The sequence below is a fragment of the Lissotriton helveticus genome, chromosome 5_1 (assembly GCF_964261635.1).
Source record: "Lissotriton helveticus chromosome 5_1, aLisHel1.1, whole genome shotgun sequence".
Lineage (NCBI taxonomy): Eukaryota > Metazoa > Chordata > Amphibia > Caudata > Salamandridae > Lissotriton > Lissotriton helveticus.
The window spans coordinates 1,229,744,832-1,229,765,285 of record NC_136065.1 but is presented as its reverse complement, the minus strand read 5'-3'; the positions used below and the strand labels follow the sequence as shown (position 1 = coordinate 1,229,765,285).

At 38.1% G+C, this 20,454-nt stretch overlaps 1 protein-coding gene across 22 annotated transcripts in view; it reads right to left on the bottom strand.

Moving 5' to 3' along the window:
• Nucleotides 1-20,454, bottom strand: part of LOC144755239 (scavenger receptor cysteine-rich domain-containing protein DMBT1-like) — a 593,569-nt gene that overhangs the window by 297,694 nt on the left and 275,421 nt on the right. For all 22 annotated transcript variants that reach the window (XM_078643959.1, XM_078643958.1, XM_078643963.1 and 19 more), the window contains one exon: nt 19,952-19,990. In XM_078643959.1, the coding sequence (XP_078500085.1) occupies nt 19,952-19,990 (39 nt within the window). The remainder of the gene's footprint in view (nt 1-19,951; nt 19,991-20,454) is intronic.

The window sequence follows — 20,454 nt, the reverse complement described above, 5'->3', positions numbered from 1 at the left end:
TCGGGCTGGTGGTTTTCCCGCAGCGATTTGCTGTGTGGTTTCCGCCATCGTGATTTTGAGGACGGTCAAGACGTCATTCCGTACGGCGGTGTCTCCCGATTGGACGGTTTGAAATTCGGCAGTGCTTCCCATCCTAATATGGCGGACGGACTTTCTGCGGCTTGCGGACTGTAAAAAGCATTTTCTGCCTACTCCAGGCCGGCGGTCGTCCTTCCGTCCACCATCGTAATCGACCCCTATGTTTTTATTTGTTGTCGATGTACTCACTATAGAAATCAAACAAGGAATGTTGATCTGTATTTAAAAAGTGAGAAGGTAAACAATGATAAGTGGCAGGAATTTGGTGCTTATTTGTTAGTGGAAGGTCGTTCTGAGTTGGGTAGTGATCAACGTATTTGTAAATATTGTTACAGCAAACTAAAAGAGAACAAAATACCAGCTAAAGCTGTACATATTAACCTAGAGTTGGTAGCTATTCCTGTGGAACTGGTAGATTTAAATACGTATGAGTCCATTTTGATTCAATCTGTGCACCCGTTTTAGGCTATTGTTCGTATGGAGCCTAAAACAGGTAAGCTGCCCCCATCAGATTTACAAAGAGGCTTAAAAGGAAGAGTCGTGTATTTACTTTTAGATTTAAAGAAAAATATTGGAACTATTGGTGTAGAGAAAGAGGAAACTGAACCTCTGGTTATTCTAGTTAATGGTGTTCCTATGAAGAGTCGAAAAAAATGGCAAGAATTAGTAGAAGTCACCAAAGTGCAAAAGGCTACGTAATATCTCATAAAAAAACAATCTTTTTGATAAAAATGTGTATGTGGTGGAAGAAGAAATAGTTTTTGATGAAAGTGAAATTCAAGTTGCAAAATTGGAAACGTGGATATCTCCAAAAGTGAAGAAATTTATGAACATTATAGTGTACATCCTTTACATTCAAAGGAAGAGATTGGAAAGACTATATTGAATTATTCCAAATAAAGAAAGTGAAGGGAACTCTCATGAGTGTTTCGGAAAGAAGTTTGGAAGCTCATTGTTTTCCACAGCTCTTCCCCATTGGAAAAGGTGGACGATATGACAAACGACCAGTACAGATATCAGCGTCAGAATATTGCACAACAAGATAGTACTTAGAAGATCCAAGATTTCAACAATATATTCCATATATATTTCATCTTTTGTTTGAAAGTGACTTGCCTGGACTTTCATAAGCAGTGAACCACATATTAAAAACAGGAGTTCATATTCAACATGTTTCTGCAAAGGAATTCATAGACAAAGTACAACAGAGAAACGATCATTTAGAATCTCAATTGATTAATTTGATGGCGTGTCAACATGGTACTAATGAGTATTGGCATCGTCATCACGGAGAACCTAAATGTATGATAAGGAACTTAGGAACCCCTTCATGGTTTGTTACACTAAGATGTTCTGAAAATGTATGGGACGATTTACTTGAATTTCTATGAGAAGCAAATTCAAATATTAAAAACATTGAATTCCAGACAGCTGGAGAACTGTGTTCCTTGGATCCTGTAAACGTGTGCAGATACTTTAATCATAGGCTTCAATCTATGATGTATTTTTTCTGCAATTAAAACAACACACCTCTTGGAGAAGTTATTGATTTATTTTTGAGAAAGGAGTACCAAGCAAGAGGTGCTCCTCATATACATATGCTTTTATGGATCAAGGATGCACCCAAATTTGGAACTGATTCTGATGAGACTGTTTTATCTTTTATTGAAGACTGTTACATGTGGAATTCCAAAAACAGGAGAAGAAAATACTTTAGGACAATACGTTTTACGGTTTCAAACTCATCGATGTGGGAAATATTGTCAACGGAAATACAAGTTAAAGGAAAAATGTTATACAAAATGTCATTTTGGATTCCCACGTCCAGTAATTTCCAAAGGAAGAGTCAACCATTTCATGTCAGCAGTGAGGCATACTATTACTCAAAAATCTCAAAGAATACTTACAATATAAATAGAAGCAAAAATTCAAAGTATATTAATGATTATATTCCAGTCATTTTGACAATGTGGAAAGCAAATATGGATATCCAGTATGCTGCAGATAATTTGACTGCTGTTGCTCGCTATGTGACGTCATACAGGACAAAATCTGAAAAGACAGAGTTGACAGAAATGTGGGAAGAAATTTCACAAGAGTAGACCCTAAAAAATTGTACAGCTTTAGTTTGAAGATGCTTCCCATCGAGAGATTGGATCCTACGAATGTTTGTCTCAGTTGACATCTACAGGTTTATATTCAAACTCAAGAGGAATAATTTGCGTAAGTCTAGGTCTTGCTGCAACATAAAATTGAGTATTGAAATTTGTAAAAGAGATTGAATACTAAGCACTGAATGAACCGGAAAGTACAGATATTGTTAAACCAAATATGTTGGATACGTACTATCCTAAAAGAAGTCCGCTTCTTGAAAACATATGTCTCTATGAAATACTGCAATATTACAGCGTTAAGAGAAATATTACAGAGAACATAAATGAAGAAAAATATGAAGTCACTTGCTGTGATGGATGTTTGGTGAAACATACCAAAGGAAATCTCATTAATCACAAGAAACTCAGTTGCGAAACTCCAGAAAAAGTGAATTTTTCTATTTAAACCTTCTGCAACTGTACGAGCCTTGCCGTACTGAAATGGAATTACTTGGAGATTTTCAGTGCTATGAAGATTCTTTTAATTTGATTGCTGTTGCTCGCTATGTGACGTCATACAGGACAAAATCTGAAAAGACAGAGTTGACAGAAATGTGGGAAGAAATTTCACAAGACTAGACTCCTAGTGAAAAATTGTACAGCTTTAGTTTGAAGATGCTTCGCATCGAGAGGTTGGATCCTACGAATGTTTGTCTCGGTTGACATCTACAGGTTTATATTCAAAGTCAAGAGGAATAATTTGTGTAAGTCGAGGTCTTGCTGCAAAATAAAATTGAGTATTGAAATTTGTACAAGAAATTGAATAATAAGCACTGAATGAACCGGAAAGTACAGATATTGTTAAAACAAATATGTTGGATATGTTCTATCCTAAAAGAAGTCCGCTGCTTGAAAACATATGTCTCTATGAAATACTGCAATATTACAGCTTTAAGAGAAATATTACAGAGAACATAAATGAAGAAAAATATGAAGTCACTTGCTGTGATGGATGTTTGGAGAAACATACCAAAGGAAATCTCATTAATCACAGGAAACTCAGATGCGAAACTCCAGAAAAAGTGAATTTTTCTATTTAAAACTTCTGCAACTGTACGAGCCTTGCCGTACTGAAATGGAATTACTTGGAGATTTTCAGTGCTATGAAGATTCTTTTAATGCAGGTTAAGATAACATTGAATGCACAAATTATCTACAAATGTCGAATGAAGAGATTCAACAAGAAGCTACTATTGCAGCTGAAATTGCTAGAGACAGTTCTCAAGATAGTCAAAGTTCTGCTCCACTGAGTCAAGATTCACTAGGAGAACAAATTCTTGAAAATGAAGCAGTAATCGCCATGAGTGAAGTAGAAACGGCAATGCATCAAGCGCAACCGGATATTATGGATTTGGGAAACTTGGAAGAACAACTAATATTGAACAGAAAGAAATATATCAGCAAGTTACACAACAGATAGACCATAGTTTACTTCATGAAAAAAAAGAATGCAACTGCACATACATTAAAGCTATTCGAATGTATATCAGTGGTCAAGCCGGTACAGAAAAAAGTTTCTTAATTAAAGTTTTGACCAGTTATCTACAGAAAACCACTGAATCACATGTATCTTGTGTTGTAACCACTACAACTGGCTTAAGAGGACACAACATTAAAGGGATTACATTACATTGTTTACTGATGCTACCTGTTGAACATGAAAACAAGTTGGAATATCACAAGCTATCTGGAGAAGCTTGTTATGAAGTTTGAAGGGTACCAAAGAAAATGAAACTTCTGATCATTGATGAGGTGAGCATGGTCTCAAACTTAATGCTTGCCTTTGCACATTTAAAAATGCAACATAGTTTAAAAATAGATTATGATGTTTTATTTGAAGGAAAACATGTATTTGTATTCAGCAACCTACTACAACTTACTTCTGTCAAAGGACAACCAGTTTTTAAAACTCTTGTGCATGAAGACACCAGGAATTCTTTGGGAAGTATTGGAAATGTCAACATTTGGAATTATTTTTAATATAAAGAACTTACTAAAAATATGAGACAAGCAAGTGATGAACATTATGGAAGCATTCTTCAAGATATAAGAATGGCGTTTTGTAAAAACATGGTAAAGAAGCTTTGCAAAGTCGACTACTCAGAAACTTGTTTCCAAATGAAAATGTTGCTCCTGAAATAGTATATAAATAAATTGGAGAAAAGAAATCTATAATTTGCCTAATGCCAACACTGCAAGAGTGTTCTACATTCAATGAAGATCTATTACAGCAAGAAAAACAACAAATAATAAAAATGGAAGCCGTTGATGAAATAGAACATGAAGGATTTACTATTATATTGTCAGAAAAATTAACATCGAAATTGGATTCTATGAAAAAATCTATATCTAAGCCTGCTAGTATAGAAAAGAATTCACATGTATGTGAAAACTGTCGGGTCATTTTACAGTGTAATTTGGATGTAGAAAAAGGTTTAGTAAAAGGAGCAATGGGGAAAATTGTTGATTTTGTTAGTTATCCAAATTGAGATGTAATTGAATTTTGGAAAATTACATTTTATCAGATTGAAGAGGTAAAACTGATTGGATGTTGTGCTGTTCGTTTTTTGCTTGTTAAACACTTGTATGTTCATAGAAAACATTTTCCTCTGTCTTTGGCATATGCAGTGACCATTCATAAATCTCAAGGTTTAAATGTAGATAACGCTTTAATAAATATTGGAAGTACAGTGTTTAAAGAGGTAATGACATATGTTGCATTGTCTCAAGTAAAAACATTATCTGGACTGTATTGGTTTTGATGAGACAAAGATTAGTGCAGATTCAAATTGTGTAAGAGAGTATAATCGGTTAAGAATACTATATGCTTCCAATTTAGGTGCATATCCTGTATACGTGTAGTATGTCCAAAATGAACATATGAGAAACACTGTAGTGAGGTTGGTTAGAAGAACAAAAATCAAGAGAATGGTGAGCCTCCAAAGAAAATTAAAATGGACACTGTTGATGATATTGTAGGATACCAGTTAGAAAATAGTTCAGGTATCCACTGCAATGCTAATGTAATAATGGACGTTGTGTTTTTTCTAGGAAATTTACATCATCAAATTATAGAGAATCGAAAAAAAGATTGTGTTCTTTGTTTGTATAATACTTTTGAAAAGTTGACAACTGATAAAACTAAAATCCAAACTACTTTTGGCATTTGGCATCTTTGGACATATGTTCTGGTCCTTCACAATTTACACTTAATGTACAACAAGATGCTCAAGAATTTCTTATGTTTATTCTTGCAGTATTAGAAGATGAAGGAATACAAATTGAAAATCTGTTTTGACTACATTACAGATGGGATCATGAATGTGATAGTTGTTCTTTTTCTTTTATCACTGAAATAGACACTGAACGATTCATATATTTGACAATACCAGATTGCAAAACAGTGTCTTTTATCAGATTAGTAAAAACAGCTAATCAAGATGGGAAATTTACTCACTGTAAATCAGAAACGTTGTCAACATTATTTATAGAAAGATTTGGACAATATGTAATTGTAATGCTACAATGTTGTAGAGCAGATGGAAAATAATTGGAAACAAGAATTAAAAATTTTGTTGCAAGTCAAGTGTCAATTTCAGGAAGAACTTTTAAAGCAGTGGCTATTATTTTCCATGATGGACCTAGTAGAACATCTGGAAACTATACTGTGTCTTTAAGATGCAATAAAGGATGGACACATTGTAATGATGCCCATTTAGAATTCAAATGTCGGTTCCTTATGAATGACCAGATTCATAGCTAATATTTTTGATGCCAAAGTTCTGAAAACATAATTTGGGCTATTGAGAAGATGTCAACATGAATATATGAGTTTATTTAGGATATTTTAAATACAAACACATTTGGTAGCATCATTAGGCCTATTGGGAAGATGTCAATATGAATTACAAAGTTTATTTTGGATATTTTTAATACAAATGATTTCGGAAACATAATTCTGCCCATAGGGAAAATGTCAACAATTACTGTTTCAATTATCGTTTTTCTTCTTTGATATTGTATTTAGAACATTGTGCTTGAAAGAAGCAGTTCATATATGTGATCTTTGCATTATATGCAATGTTAATGAGAGTGTTTTTTTTGTTGAAAATGTAAACTGATAGTTGAGTTTCTTGTAAATATTTTAAACACAGATTTGGATTTTTTTAACAACCTTATTGATTGTATTTTTTTTGCCGGCTGTTAAATGATGATCAACATTGAAATCACTGTGTATGCTGGAATTCAATAGAATCTGAAAACAGCAAAAAAGGCAAACTGAATATATTATGTAATTCTAAATTTATGTTGTGTTCTTAAAACTATATAATATGCAATAACAGTATTTTTTCTTGTCTTTTACAGAAACTAATTCTGAAGTTTCAAAATATTTTAAATGTATATTATAATAAATAAACTGAAAAAAATGTTTAAATGAGTTTTATATCTACTTCAATAAAGAAGGTTAGATAAAGTAAGGTAATAAGAATGTAATAAGGTTAATGTTATGAATTTATAGTTGGAGTCACTTTTATTGCAGTCATTCATTTAAATTTATTTTTATCTCACTCATCAATTACTTTACAGGAACATATGGTCTTCTTCAATCTCTTAAATATAACCTCTGTAGTTACATAATCACTTATACAGTACCAATTTACAGCTTTGTTTGCTGTGATAGTACCTGTCAGCTCTTTAATCACGAAAGGATACCTGTGCACTTACCAAATTACTCAGGCACAACTGATGTATTCCTGCAATCACACAGGCAGAAGTTATCCACTCATGCAATAACTCAGGCATTATCCAAGCACTGTTCCAATCATCTATCAACTACCCATGCCTTTCTGTAATCCTCTGGACACTACTCATGTATTTTTTCAAATACCCAGGCACTACTGATGGACTCATCTAATCCCCAATCAATAGCCGTGCACTTATCCAATCACTCTGCCAATATCCAAGCACTTTTAAAATCACCATGAACTCTCCTTGCATTCCTCTAATCATCCAGTCATTTCCCTTGTACTCATGCAATGACCTAGGTACTAACCATGTATTCAAGCAATCATCCAGACATTACCTACACAGTCATGTAATTACCCAGGCATTAAGCTTACACTTGTAAAATGAACCAAGCAATACCCCTGCACTAAGGAAATCATGCATGCACAACACATGTACTCCTGCTATCACCCAGGCACTACTCATGCAGTTATGCAATAACCGAAGCACTACCGATGCACTGCTCCAATCACCCGTGCACTACCCTATGCAGTACTCTAATCACCTAGACACTACTCATTCACTTCAATTGTACAGGCACTTCCTATGCACTCCTCCAATCACCAAGCCAGAACCATGTACTTATCCAATTACTCCACCAATACCAAAGCACTTTTGGGATCACCATGCAGTATCCCCCCACTCCTTGAAGCATCCAGGCAATGCCCATGAGATCATGCAATGACCCAGACACTAACCACATATTCAATCAATCATCCAGATATTACCTATAAAGTCATGTAATTACCTAGGCATTAAGCATGTAAAATCAACCAAGCAATACCCATACACTTCGAAAATCATGCATGGACTACACATGTACTCTTGCTATTACCCAGGCACTACTCATGCACTTATGCAACAACCCAGGCACTTCCCTTGCACAGCTCCAATCACACGTGCACTACTGCATGCACTCCTACAATCACCCAACCAGTACCATGTACTTAAACAATGCCTCCGCCAATACTCAAGCACTCATAAAATTCCCATCCACTCTCCTTGCATTCCTCTGATCATCCAGGCAGAACTCATGCAATAACCCTGACATTAACTTTATATTCAAGCAATCATCCAGACAGTATCTAGAAAGTCATGTAATTACCCAGGCATTAAGCATGCACTTGTAAAATCAACTAAGCAATAACCATGCACTTAGAAAATCATGCAGACACTACAAATGTACTTGTACTATCACCCGCGTACTACTCATGCACTTACACAATAACCCTGGCACTAAACATGCACTGCTCCAATTACCCATCCAGTACCATGCACTTAACCAATCACTAACCATGTATTACTCTAATCAGTCGGGCAATACCCATGTACTCATGCAATGACCTAGGCACTAACCATGTATTCAATCAATCATCCAGACATTACCTATAAACTCATGTAATTATCCAGGCATTAAGAATGTACTTGTAAAATCAACCAGGCAATACCTATGCACTTAAAAATCATGCATTCACTACACATGTACTCCTGCTAACACCCAGGCACTATTCATGTACTTATGCAATAACTCAAGCACTACCCATGCACTGCTACAATCACCTGTGCACTACCCTATGCACTCCTTCAATCACCCGGCCACTACCATGTGTTTAAGCAGTCACTCCGCCAATATCCAAGCACTTATAAAATCACCATGCACTATCCTTGCACTCTTACATTCACCCAGGCACTACCCATGCACTCATGAAATTATCCAGGCATTACCAATAAACTAAAGCAATCACCCAGGCAGTAGCCATGCACTCCTTTAATCACTCAGGCACTACTGATTCACTCTTACGATTACCCACAGATTACCTCTCCACTCATACAATCACTCAAGCACTACCAATGCACACCTGCAATCATCCAGACATTACTCCTGCACTCTAGCATTCACCCAGACACTACCCAGGCACTCATGCAATCAGTCAGGCACTAGCCATGCACTAATACATGTACTTATACACTTCTGCGGCACTTGTACAATCACTAAACCACTCCCCATAGAGTGTTCCAATCATCCAGACACTGCATGTACACTCAATAAATCAACCAGGTGCTTCTAATGCAGTCATCCAATCACACAGAAAGTACCTAAGCACTCTTCTATGCACCCAAGCATTACCCATGCAATCCTTCAATCACCCCTACATTACCCCTGCATTGATGCAATTATGCAGACACTATCTCTACACTCCTGCAATCATCTAGATACTACCCATGTACTCTTCCATGCACCCTGGCATTACTCATGCACTCCTTCAATCACTCAGACACTACAGCTGCAGTCATGCAATCAATTATGCACCCACTACCCATGCACACTTACAATCTCCCAATATTAGCCACATTATCATGTAATCACTCAGATAGTACACTTGTACATCTCCAGTCACTGGGGCACTATACTTGCATTCATACAATCACTGATGCAGTACCCATTCATTTCTCCATATATTACACTTACCACAATTCATACAACAATTACAAACTTGTCTATTTATAAACCAAACAGGAGGTTCTGAAAAGAACCATTTTTTTCTTTCTTTTTTTCTTTTATATATTTTTTTTGTATTTTTCAACTCTTTTTTGATTTTTTTTTTAAAGATAGAAAAAAATTAACAGAACCCACAGTGAAAGGCTACAAAACAATATGCAATTTCAAACTCATTGCAAAAAACAAAACAAAAAAAATTAACAATGATGGTTGTCAATTGCAACCACACCAGCATTCAGTGATTGCTCACCATGGCACAAGATTGCGTTGCTTTTGATGCAAGTCTGCTGCACTGTAGCAAATTGAGGCACAATCTGAGGTGTTGATGATGCAAACAAACCAGATGAAGTGCTTGGTTGGCCACTGTTGTCCTGTCTAGCTTGTTTTTCCAGGTCACGTCTGTGCTGCTCTCTCGCAAGACGTCGCAGATGTACAGTCTGCAAATGCTTAAGCACTGAGGAGGTGCCACAGGAGTACTTCTTGTCAGAACTTTGTGACAAGACACTGTTTCATAGGGTGCACGTAACCTTACGGGCGTTAACTGTCTTCTCGCCTGGTGGAAATGTGAAGAAAGCCCATATGATACTTTTGTATCTCACCTTCACTGGTTCTTCCAACTCATCTTCATCTTCAGATGGAAGCTGCCCTGCTGGATTTAAAGCAGCCATTTTTTGATGAAGAAAACACCAAAAAAACAAAACAAAGAAGAAGCGCAAAACAGAAGACCTGTCACTCCTGAGATGCAGTTGAAAGAATACAAAAATAGGGTGGGGTCCTTCAAGTTCTTGAATCAAGAGCTTCTTAACCAATCAAATCCTTTCTTTTGAAGTCACATGGGATTTGTGCACCAGGCACGCACCTGGCACGAATTCCGAAAGATATATTTAACAATAATATATCTTTTTCACAACTACAAATAAATGATATTTACAGTTATATTAAGTAATCTCTTGGTATAATATATACAATATAGTTATATATATATATTACCTACTGGCGGTCGCCAGTAGGTATATATAGTTAGGATTTTTTCTCTATGGGTTTTTTGAAAATTCTATGTCTAATAACTTTGGCGTTTGTGGACGGAATTGGCTGAAATTTTCAGGAAAATGGCACATTTTGTTTCTGAGCAGCCCCTGAAAATTTTGGGGGGGTTCGTCAAGGGGGGGCTGAGAAAAAAGGGGGGTCCCAAAACGCGTTTTTCCCATGTTAATTTCCATAGGGCGGTTGGCCTCACTTTTAGCCCGAACGGCTGAATGGATTTGCACGAAACTTGGCAAAATTGTAGGGACTGGTAGCCCGATGTGCCTTTTGTAGGTCTCAATATATGTGCTGCAGTGGATTTTGAGAAATTAACGTTTAAAAAAAGATATATATCTGTAACAGCGGACTGGGCAGCGGCCCAGGACGCGGACTTTTCGCGCAACGGAGCTTTGTGAAGCGAAGCTGATTGGTTCTCCGGCGTCTGTCAACATTCCAAACAGTCCCTAGCGGCCGCCATCTTGTCTCTCGGTAGGATCGAGAGACAAGAGGAGGTCAAAACAAAGGGGGAAATAACTATAAGGGGGCATAGTAGATCCTCGCTGACCCCCTAGGTTTGATGTGGAGGTTTTAAAAGGGCCCGCGGGGCAAAAAAAAAAAATAATAATAATAATCGAACGGCTGAATGGATTTGCACGAAACTTGGCAAAATATTAGGGACTGGTAGCCCGATGTGCCTTTGCTAGGTCTCAATATATGTGCTCCAGTGGATTTTGAAAAATTAACGTTCAAAAAAAGATATATATCTGTAACAGCGCTCCGCTTCGCGTAACGGAGGTTTGCGAAGCTGATTGGTCATTCTGTCACTGGGCTATAGTTGGGCTACATCTGGCTGATATTTGGGCTACATTTGTTTTTTTGTGTGTCTGGTGGCCATCTTTGGGCTACATTGGGCTACATTGGGCTACATTCGGCTAATTAGCAAATAGCTCATCGCAAACTAGGAATGGTAAAGAATCGCTATTTATTCCTTAAAGTTCGCTATTTAGGAAATGCAAAAAACTTTGATGATACATATGGCGGTTCATCTCTAACAAGATAAGAAGCATAGGGATACATTTATGATGACTGGCGCATCACCAGGGATGTGTTAGTCATTCTGTGCCGCTGTTCCGTCACCTATGGTGTGCTGCATTTACAATGCGGCGCATCATGGGGCAAAAACAGCACAGATGCGTGATGTATCTGTGCCGTAAAGGTGGCGCATTGCTGGAGTTGTATCGCAAGTGTGATGAAGCTCCAGCAAGGGTCGGGGGGGCCCCTGTCGCAGGGTTTCTGTTCTCACACAGAACTGTGGACAGAGGATTGGAACCTCGGCGAATGCATTGCTGGAGTTGTATCGCAAGTGTGATGAAGCTCCAGCAAGGGTCGGGGGTGCCCCTGTCGCAGGGTTTCTGTTCTCACACAGAACTGTGGACAGAGGATTGGAACCTCGGCGAATTAGGGTGTCCCAAAACTCACGTTAGTAATCAAAAACTCCTTAGCAAGCTAGGTACAGTGTCACATTGGATCTAACAAACTCTCAATGTTTAGACAATCCAGAATATGAACTTATAGTACCTCAGGATACGTGGAACTCATGAACAGTCGGTCGTTATAGATTTCTTAGAAACCAGAACATGGAGTTAAGAAGAACAGATGTGTATTTGAAATGTTTATTTACTAATGCCGTCTTCTCAGGCGTAGTACCTTAGATAATAAAGTACACATATTATCAGTAGCAAAATTACCAGCATAGTTACTAGTACATAAAAAGTGAATGGTGATAGTATGTTAACATGCTGTAAATGAATAAGAGTTAGCAACACTTATAAGCAGCCGCGGGCCGTGGAGGGAGTTACGGTGAGGCAGGGAGGCGGGGAGGGGGAGAAGCAGGGTGGAGAATACAAGTACACATATTATCAGTAGCAAAATTACCAGCATAGTTACTAGTACATAAAAAGCGAATGGTGACAGTATGTTAACATGCTGTAAATGAATAAGAGTTAGCAACACTTATAAGCAGCCGCGGGCCGTGGAGGGAGTTACGGTGGGGCAGGGAGGCGGGGAGGGGGAGGGGCAAGGTAGAGAGGGCTCCACCCTGCTTCTCCCCCTCCCCGCCTCCCTGCCCCATCGTAACTCCCTCCACGGCCCGCGGCTGCTTATATCTCACCCTCCCTAATACACATATTATATTATTTGCTAAGAAGGTCTCTTTGTGTTGGTTTAGGGCGTGCCCATACTTTAGTGTCTTAGATTTGAAGGAATCACATCAGCATACACCAGCTCTCTCTTCATGTGAACCGCATCAACTGTTGTGTATGTGTGTTCGGCAAAGCAATATAAAACCCGCCTCATGCCCAGAATTGGCAGAAGTTGCACTTATGTTATGAGTATGAAGTCGTGGAGATCAGACCTCATAACAATTCTGTATCGTGTTGTTCTTGAAACTTTAGCACTCGCTGTACAGATATAGTTTAACAAGTAAAGCAGATAGTAGACCAATAACATATTATTCTCATGTAAACCACGATGAACTACTAGGTGGAAAGCTAAAGCAACAACTAAGTGTCTTGTGCAGAAGTTGCAAAAAAGGAAAAATGGCGTTTAAACCGGTAATGAGCCCATGCTAACTTAACACGGTGTAAAGATATCCAGGACCTTGATGACACCTCCCCATGATCCGGAAACGAACTGAATAAGATAATAGAAGTGCCATCTCATGAGAGCAGATTGCAAGTTTATATGTGGACGGTCCGCAAGGTAAAGCATTAAAAACTAGGAAAATTTAATGCTAAAGAAAAATAAAACAGCCAAGTACTTTATCGAGTCTTAAGCCAATAGGCAAGGTAAATAATAAAAACTTGACAAATAAGTCAATGAATTGTCAATGAAATGCTAGTACTCAGCATATCAAACATGAAAAAGGTCTATGACATAACTGTGTATGCAAAATAAGCTGCAACAGCCTCCAATAGGAAGTCACCGTCTTCATCCGAAAACAGTTCAGTCATCCAATTTAAAAGCGGAAAAGAACATACGTGCTCTCCCAGCACCGGATCCTCTATCACCATCAGAGGACAGCTCGGTGGGTTTTCAAGAAAGCTCTGTTCCAAGAAAGACTGTGCTGCCGCCAGTAAATTCCAGGGACCAAGTAGTCCATGCATCAATGCCACAGCCATAATCCTTTCGCCAGGACAAACCAACTCGTGAGTAATGATAGGAGTCATCAGCTGATTAAAGTCGACGTCAGGAGAAACCGGTCCGCAGAGACACAAATCAATGGCCCAATCGAAATCACAGGTCAGGCAGTGAAATACAGGCTGGACACAGGTGAAGTAGGAGAATCGAAAAGATAATCCATATGCCGTGCTTAATATCGCCAACGGCATTGTGCCATAATATTCTAGCATGCGATTGCGGAACAGTGTCAGCAGCTGCAGGGTGGGAGGTTGCATAGGAGGGACATCCATATTTAAAAATGTAAAAAAGCACAAGAGCGTCCGCTGGTAATGCAAGTAAAAATGCCAATCCACGAACCAGAGTGGAGAAAATGGAATGAAAGGAAGCAGGGATGACTCCAAAGATTTTCTCAAATGAAGTCACGAGACCACTGGTAACAACTTTAAAAAAGTGCGCCAGGGACTTTGTGGAGGATGCGTTAAAGATAGTCGGAAACATGTTGCTGAAATTGAAAGGCAAATCTTAATTGAAAAGGGTGTGCACCTCTGTACGGGTGTTCGCTATGTGAAGTACGAAAGTTTCACGGGCCGAACTCAAGGCCACCTCTCTCTGAGACAAAAGAGCTCTTATTCTTGCCATGCCGTTGAAACGTGTCCCAAGGTTGGTATTTGTGGCCAGATTGAAAACTCCCTATGTTCATGTGTGGGAGGAAATAGAACATTTCTGCAGCAAATAACCCGTTCACTTACTGTTACGATAAAAGGAATACTTTTAATTAACTCAGAACAATCTTCATTATTGAGCATCAAATAACTACCATTTTCCAACAACTTGAACGTGGGGATGATAGCAGGAACTGGCGTGCCTTGCAACACGCAAGCCATATTTGGTCGGTGTTTGTTGCATGAACCGTGTAACTGTATGTGCCTACACATTAGTGAATGATCTGGCGTCTCAGTGCATTCCTCTCCATTCAGATAAACTTCTTGATCATCTTTGAAACATCTGTATGTGTATGGAAGCGACCAGACCTCATGAAGAAAAGCACTACCTAAAGGTTCATAACGACCTATTGGTATATATTTCATACAATTTGAAAACTTATATAAAGCAAAAGGCAGCGTTATTAAACCGTGGATAAGGCATGTTGCCAAAAAACCCGCAATCCTCTGCTGATGATGTCACTGAGCATGTCATGAATGATGTAATATGTGACATCATCAGCAGTGGATTATGGGTAATAGTATCTCTAGTTTACTCCCCTATAGCTGTCTTTCTTTTAACATAAGTGTCTGTTTCCTTCCCTTATACTTACTGTTTTTGGTTCGCTTCCGGTTCGCGTACCGGCGAGCGAACTGGGAAGCGAACTAAGAGAAATAGAGGGTGGCACAGTTCCAAATATTGTACCAATTTTTTAATAACGGGGAGGTAGTTCTGAAAGAACTTTTTTTTTATTTTTCTGAACATTTTTTTACTGTTTTTGAATTTTTCGGAACAGTTTTATATTTTTTTGGGTTTTTCTTGGAGGGGGCTATGAAAACGATTCATTGTAAAGGGCTCAACAGGAGCAACAAAACAAAAAAAAGAAGTATTTATTATTTTGGGCGTTTCGTACAAACTTGCATATGATAGTCAATAGCTCTGTTGATCAGAGTGATGCTTTTTTCTCCGTAGGAAATGAATCCATCGCAAAATACGCAGATGTGTTTTACATCACCAAATCTCATTTGTATATTTGGCACCATCTCCCTGCCCTCTGGTCCCGTTACTTCCGGTACAACAGATCTTCTGGCCATAATAGGGAGATTATCTAGGTCGTTCCGAAACTGTGCAGCACTGTAGTTGTTAGGATGCCACCTAGTCATATGGCGATGCATTGTGTAGTTTCCGAAACTGTATTTTTTGTCGGTCCCTCTGGACAGTCTATCTTGACATATAAGGCAAGTTACGTATCTTGCATTTACTTTTTTCTGACCTTTGGGAATTTTAAAAAATTGCCAAATGAAGTTTTCTTTCCGGTGAGACGTCCTGGGCTGCTCAGGCAAAAACTGCCTCTCTTCGTGCTCGTCCTCCTGTTCCTCTTCTTCTTCTTCTTGTTGAATTATAACTTGAGCAGGTGGTCCACTCTTCCTTGGATGTGGTGGAGGTGGTGGGGAAGCACCAGCTGAAGCTACTAAAGAAGCCATTGCTCAGTGATCACAAAGGGTCTTTCTCTCACAATGATGAAAGTCAGAGTGAGGAAAGAAGGAGGGATTTTCATCATTTGGGAAAAACAAGAGTTCTCAACCAATCAAAAGTGTTCATTTTAGATTATATGACCTAGTCTTACATCATTAGGAAACCAAAAGTGAAATGAACCAATGAAAAGTGTTATTACCAAGTCACATGACTTGCTGTGTTTACGTTAAGCGCTTTGCAGGGCCTCCCGGTTTGCTTCCAGAAACCTGCGCTTTGCGACTCGCTTCGCGTACCAGTTCGCTAACGTAGTACGTCATATGACGTATCACGCGACAACGTGAAACGTCATGCGGACGGGAGGCGTCACGATGTTGTTTTGTAACGCGGCACTTGCGGTAAAGAAACGTTTACCGGCTCGCGGTCTATTTCGCGGCATCAAGGTCAGCTAACGGGAAGCTTCCCGATTTGCGAAGCGGGAACGAAGAAAAAAAAATATTTTAAAAAAAAATTATTCATAAACATATAAAATATATTTTTGGATTTAAAGAAGAATACATTTTACAGCTACAGATATTAGCTGTTAAAAAACCAATGAAATTCACAGAAAAAACCATAGGTTATGGACCATATATAGTTAGGAATTAGCATTTACAAAACCTTGAAAATTCACTGAAAAAACCATAGGTTATAGACCATATATAGTTAGGAATTAGCATTTACAAAACCTTGAAAATTCACTGAAAAAACCATAGGTAATAGACCATATATAGTTAGGAATTAGCATTTAAAAAACCTTATTTTACTCACACAAAACCATTGAAATTCCATATATAGTTAGTTGCACTAACTATATATCGCGCACCCGCAATCCACTGCTGATCATGTCACATATTCCATCATTCATGACATGGTCAGTGACATCACTGATGACATCACTGATGACATCTCAAATTACATCACTGATGACATCACTGATGACATCTCAAATGACATCACTGATGACATCACTGATGACATCTCAAATGACATCACTGATGACATCACTGATGACATCGCATTTGACATTACTGATCACATCACTGATGACATCATTCATGTGATAATACGATAAACCTCTTCAGACTCTAATATAACCTTAGATACACTCAGTGTAAACAGACACTCATAGACTGTCACTCATCCATGGAGTTACTCAGACACTTAGTCAGTCATGCAAAGAATCAATCACACCTCCATTTCCTCAACTATACAGTTATACACACCTTACTTATTCAAACATATACTAAAATATATTTACTCACTTATACAATCCTGGATACAAGTTCACAATGATCCATACAGCCACTCACACATTCACTGGCTCTTATGCACAGTTATTTATATATGGTAACTCTCACATGTACTGTGTTTTACATATGTACTTACTTTGACATGTAGCACTGAGATATCCATTCACTCACCAATACACTCATGCACACAGTCAACCGCCCATACAGCTGTTTCCACATGCACTTTTGAACCCAAACATCCAGTCAATCAACTGCTCACACATCTATGCAGAGAGTCATACACCTCCCAGCCACCCACACACACACTCAGTCTCCCATACAAATGCTTGGGCAACCAATCAATAACCCATACAGTTAATCATATAGCTAATGATCAACACATGCAGCAGTTTACAGAACAACAGACATAATGATGCACAAATTAAGACAGTTTAGTCACTAACCCATGCACTCAGTGAGACACATTTAATCAGTCACTCATACAGTCAGCCATGCCCCTACTAAATCCTTCATCAAGACACTTATACATCCATTCATTCTTCAATATGTAAGACATATTTTAACTTTACAGAATTATACAGTCACTGGATGACGTCATCAGTGATCTCATCAGTGATGTCATTTGAGATGTCATCAGTGATGTCATCAGTGATGTCACTGACCATGTCATGAATGATGTAATATGTGACATGATCAGCAGTGGATTGCGGGTGCGCGATATATAGTTAGTGCAACTAACTATATATGGAATTTCAATGGTTTTGTGTGAGTAAAATAAGGTTTTTTAAATGCTAATTCCTAACTATATATGGTCTATAACCTATGGTTTTTTCAGTGAATTTTGAAGGTTTTGTAAATGCTAATTCCTAACTATATATGGTCTATAACCTATGGTTTTTTCAGTGAATATATATATATATATATACTTTTCACACTTAAAGATTTGCAATAAATTCGCGCTGCCGGTGTGACCGCTCCCCGGAAATACGTACATGACCTTACACAAGGTCAAGATTCGTGAATCCGTCGCGCAACTGACAGGCACCCAGCGCGATCCGGAAAATATATTTAATAATAATATATCTTTATTCCAGTTACAAATATATGCTATTTACAGTTGTCTTAAATAATGTCTTGGTATACTATATATAATAAAGTTATATACGTAAACTTATGAAACTTCTAGATTGGTGATGGATTCGTGCACAGGGTGCGACCCCCAGAACTACGTACATGATGTTACGCGGGGCCACAATTCGTGCACCCATCACTTACCCAACACGCATCCTACACGACTTAACCAATATGGAGGCTTGAAATCACTCACCCACCGAGACAGGTACACAATCGGTACGCGAATCCACTTTTTTTATAAAAAATAAATAAATAAAAATCTCTATTTACATGTTAGAAAATAGAAGATATTACTCTCTTTTTATAAGAAATAGAAAACTAAGAAAACGTTTTTGGGGGACATTATACTTAGAAATTAGCATTTAAAAAACCTTTGAAAGTCATTGAAAAAAACAGGTTTAAGGGACGTTATTGTTAGTAATTCGCATTTAAAAAAACTTTGAAATTTACTGAAAAAAACATTGGTTTCATGGAGGTCATAGTTAGAAATTAGCATTTAAAAATCCTTTGAAATTCACTGAAACAACCACAGGTTTCAGGGAGGATATAGTAAGAAATTAGCATTTAAAAAACCTTTGAAATTCACTGAAAAACCATAGGTTTCAGGGACGTTATAGTTAGAAATGAGCATTAAAAAAGCTTTTGAAATTCACTGAAAAAACCACAGGTTTCAGGGACGTTATAGTTAGTTGGACATTTCATTCGTACAAAACCAGAGAATTTCGGACGTTATAATTAGTTGAGCTAACTATAACTTACGCCCCGCAATGCACTGCTGATGATGTCACATATTACATCATTCATGACATGAACGTCCATGCGCTAAATGCATTTTTCTGAATTGAATAGAATTGCAGTCAAGGACTTCAATTCGTTGACCTGCATGGCAATGGTACATGGGAATAATCTTACAAAGATTAGTAGTATGCATTGTTGACCCTTTGTGTGACTTACAGCTGGCCCATGCCTGTCCCTTTAGTGTCCCACACCATATCTCAAGCTGCAGTTGTTCATCTGTCTACTGTTGTGCCCACTTACTCCTACCCATAACGCTGGGGGGTCCTGCCTGGCATCTCATAATTTCCTGGCACAGACTGGAGATACCTGTATCAGAAAATCCATTCTACTTTATTCCCAGCTGAACTTCACTTCGATTCCAGTGAAGTTGGACAAGGTCTAGGATAAAACAATTCTTTCAAGTGAAAAACATGACTTGCAATATAACACTCTAGCCATCATCTCCTCTGTACAACAGGACTATTTTTGCACCAGTTGATTCATATTCATTGGTCTTAGTTCTCTGGTAAAAAAAGTCTCATATGAAATATGTTCTTTGTTAATTGACCTAATGTTAACATCTCCATTAAGATGGTTTTGTTAGCATTTCAGGTCAATGGTGCAATCCTACATAGGAAGGATTTCACAAAGCTCGTTTTACAGAATGCAGAAGCTTTGTGGGAAATGAGAATATCAGAGGTTAGCAGAATCAAGAGAGAACCAAAGGTGATATAGAAATGTCAAGGCTATTGGTTACCTAACTGCATGTTGTTGTCCACTGCATGTACAACTACTCACAAGAGTGAGAATAATTAAAGCACTGACTGGAAGAAAGTTACAAAAATCAGACCTACCAGACACAGACATCATTAGCGGAGTGCTCGTTGTATCACCTGTGAATGCAAACAAAGACCTTATGAGATGCAGGAGACCATTTATTAAAATCATATTCCAATTAAACATTCATCGCTCAGGTGGTTCATGACTTTATAGGCAGAACCGGCCATATTCTGTAACAACTCTCTAAATGTCCATTCTAAACGGGCCAAACCATGCATTCTACTAAGCTTATGTATTTATTTGTTTGAATTTTTTTAATCACATTTACTCACAGTAGAGGCCAATTATCCAGCTGCTTGGTAAATAGGGATTTTTCTCGGCTATTTACTTTGCCACTGGTCAATTGGTAGAAATGATTTACTAATTGGCCAGTGGCCTTAAAATTTGCACAGAATGTTCACGATTTACCTGACTTCAAGCTACATAATAGAGATTCTGCACTGTTTGGCTAGCAGCCATGCAAACAGCAGAAAAACATCACTATTACCTGGAACTTCACTATTTACCCAGTCGCTGG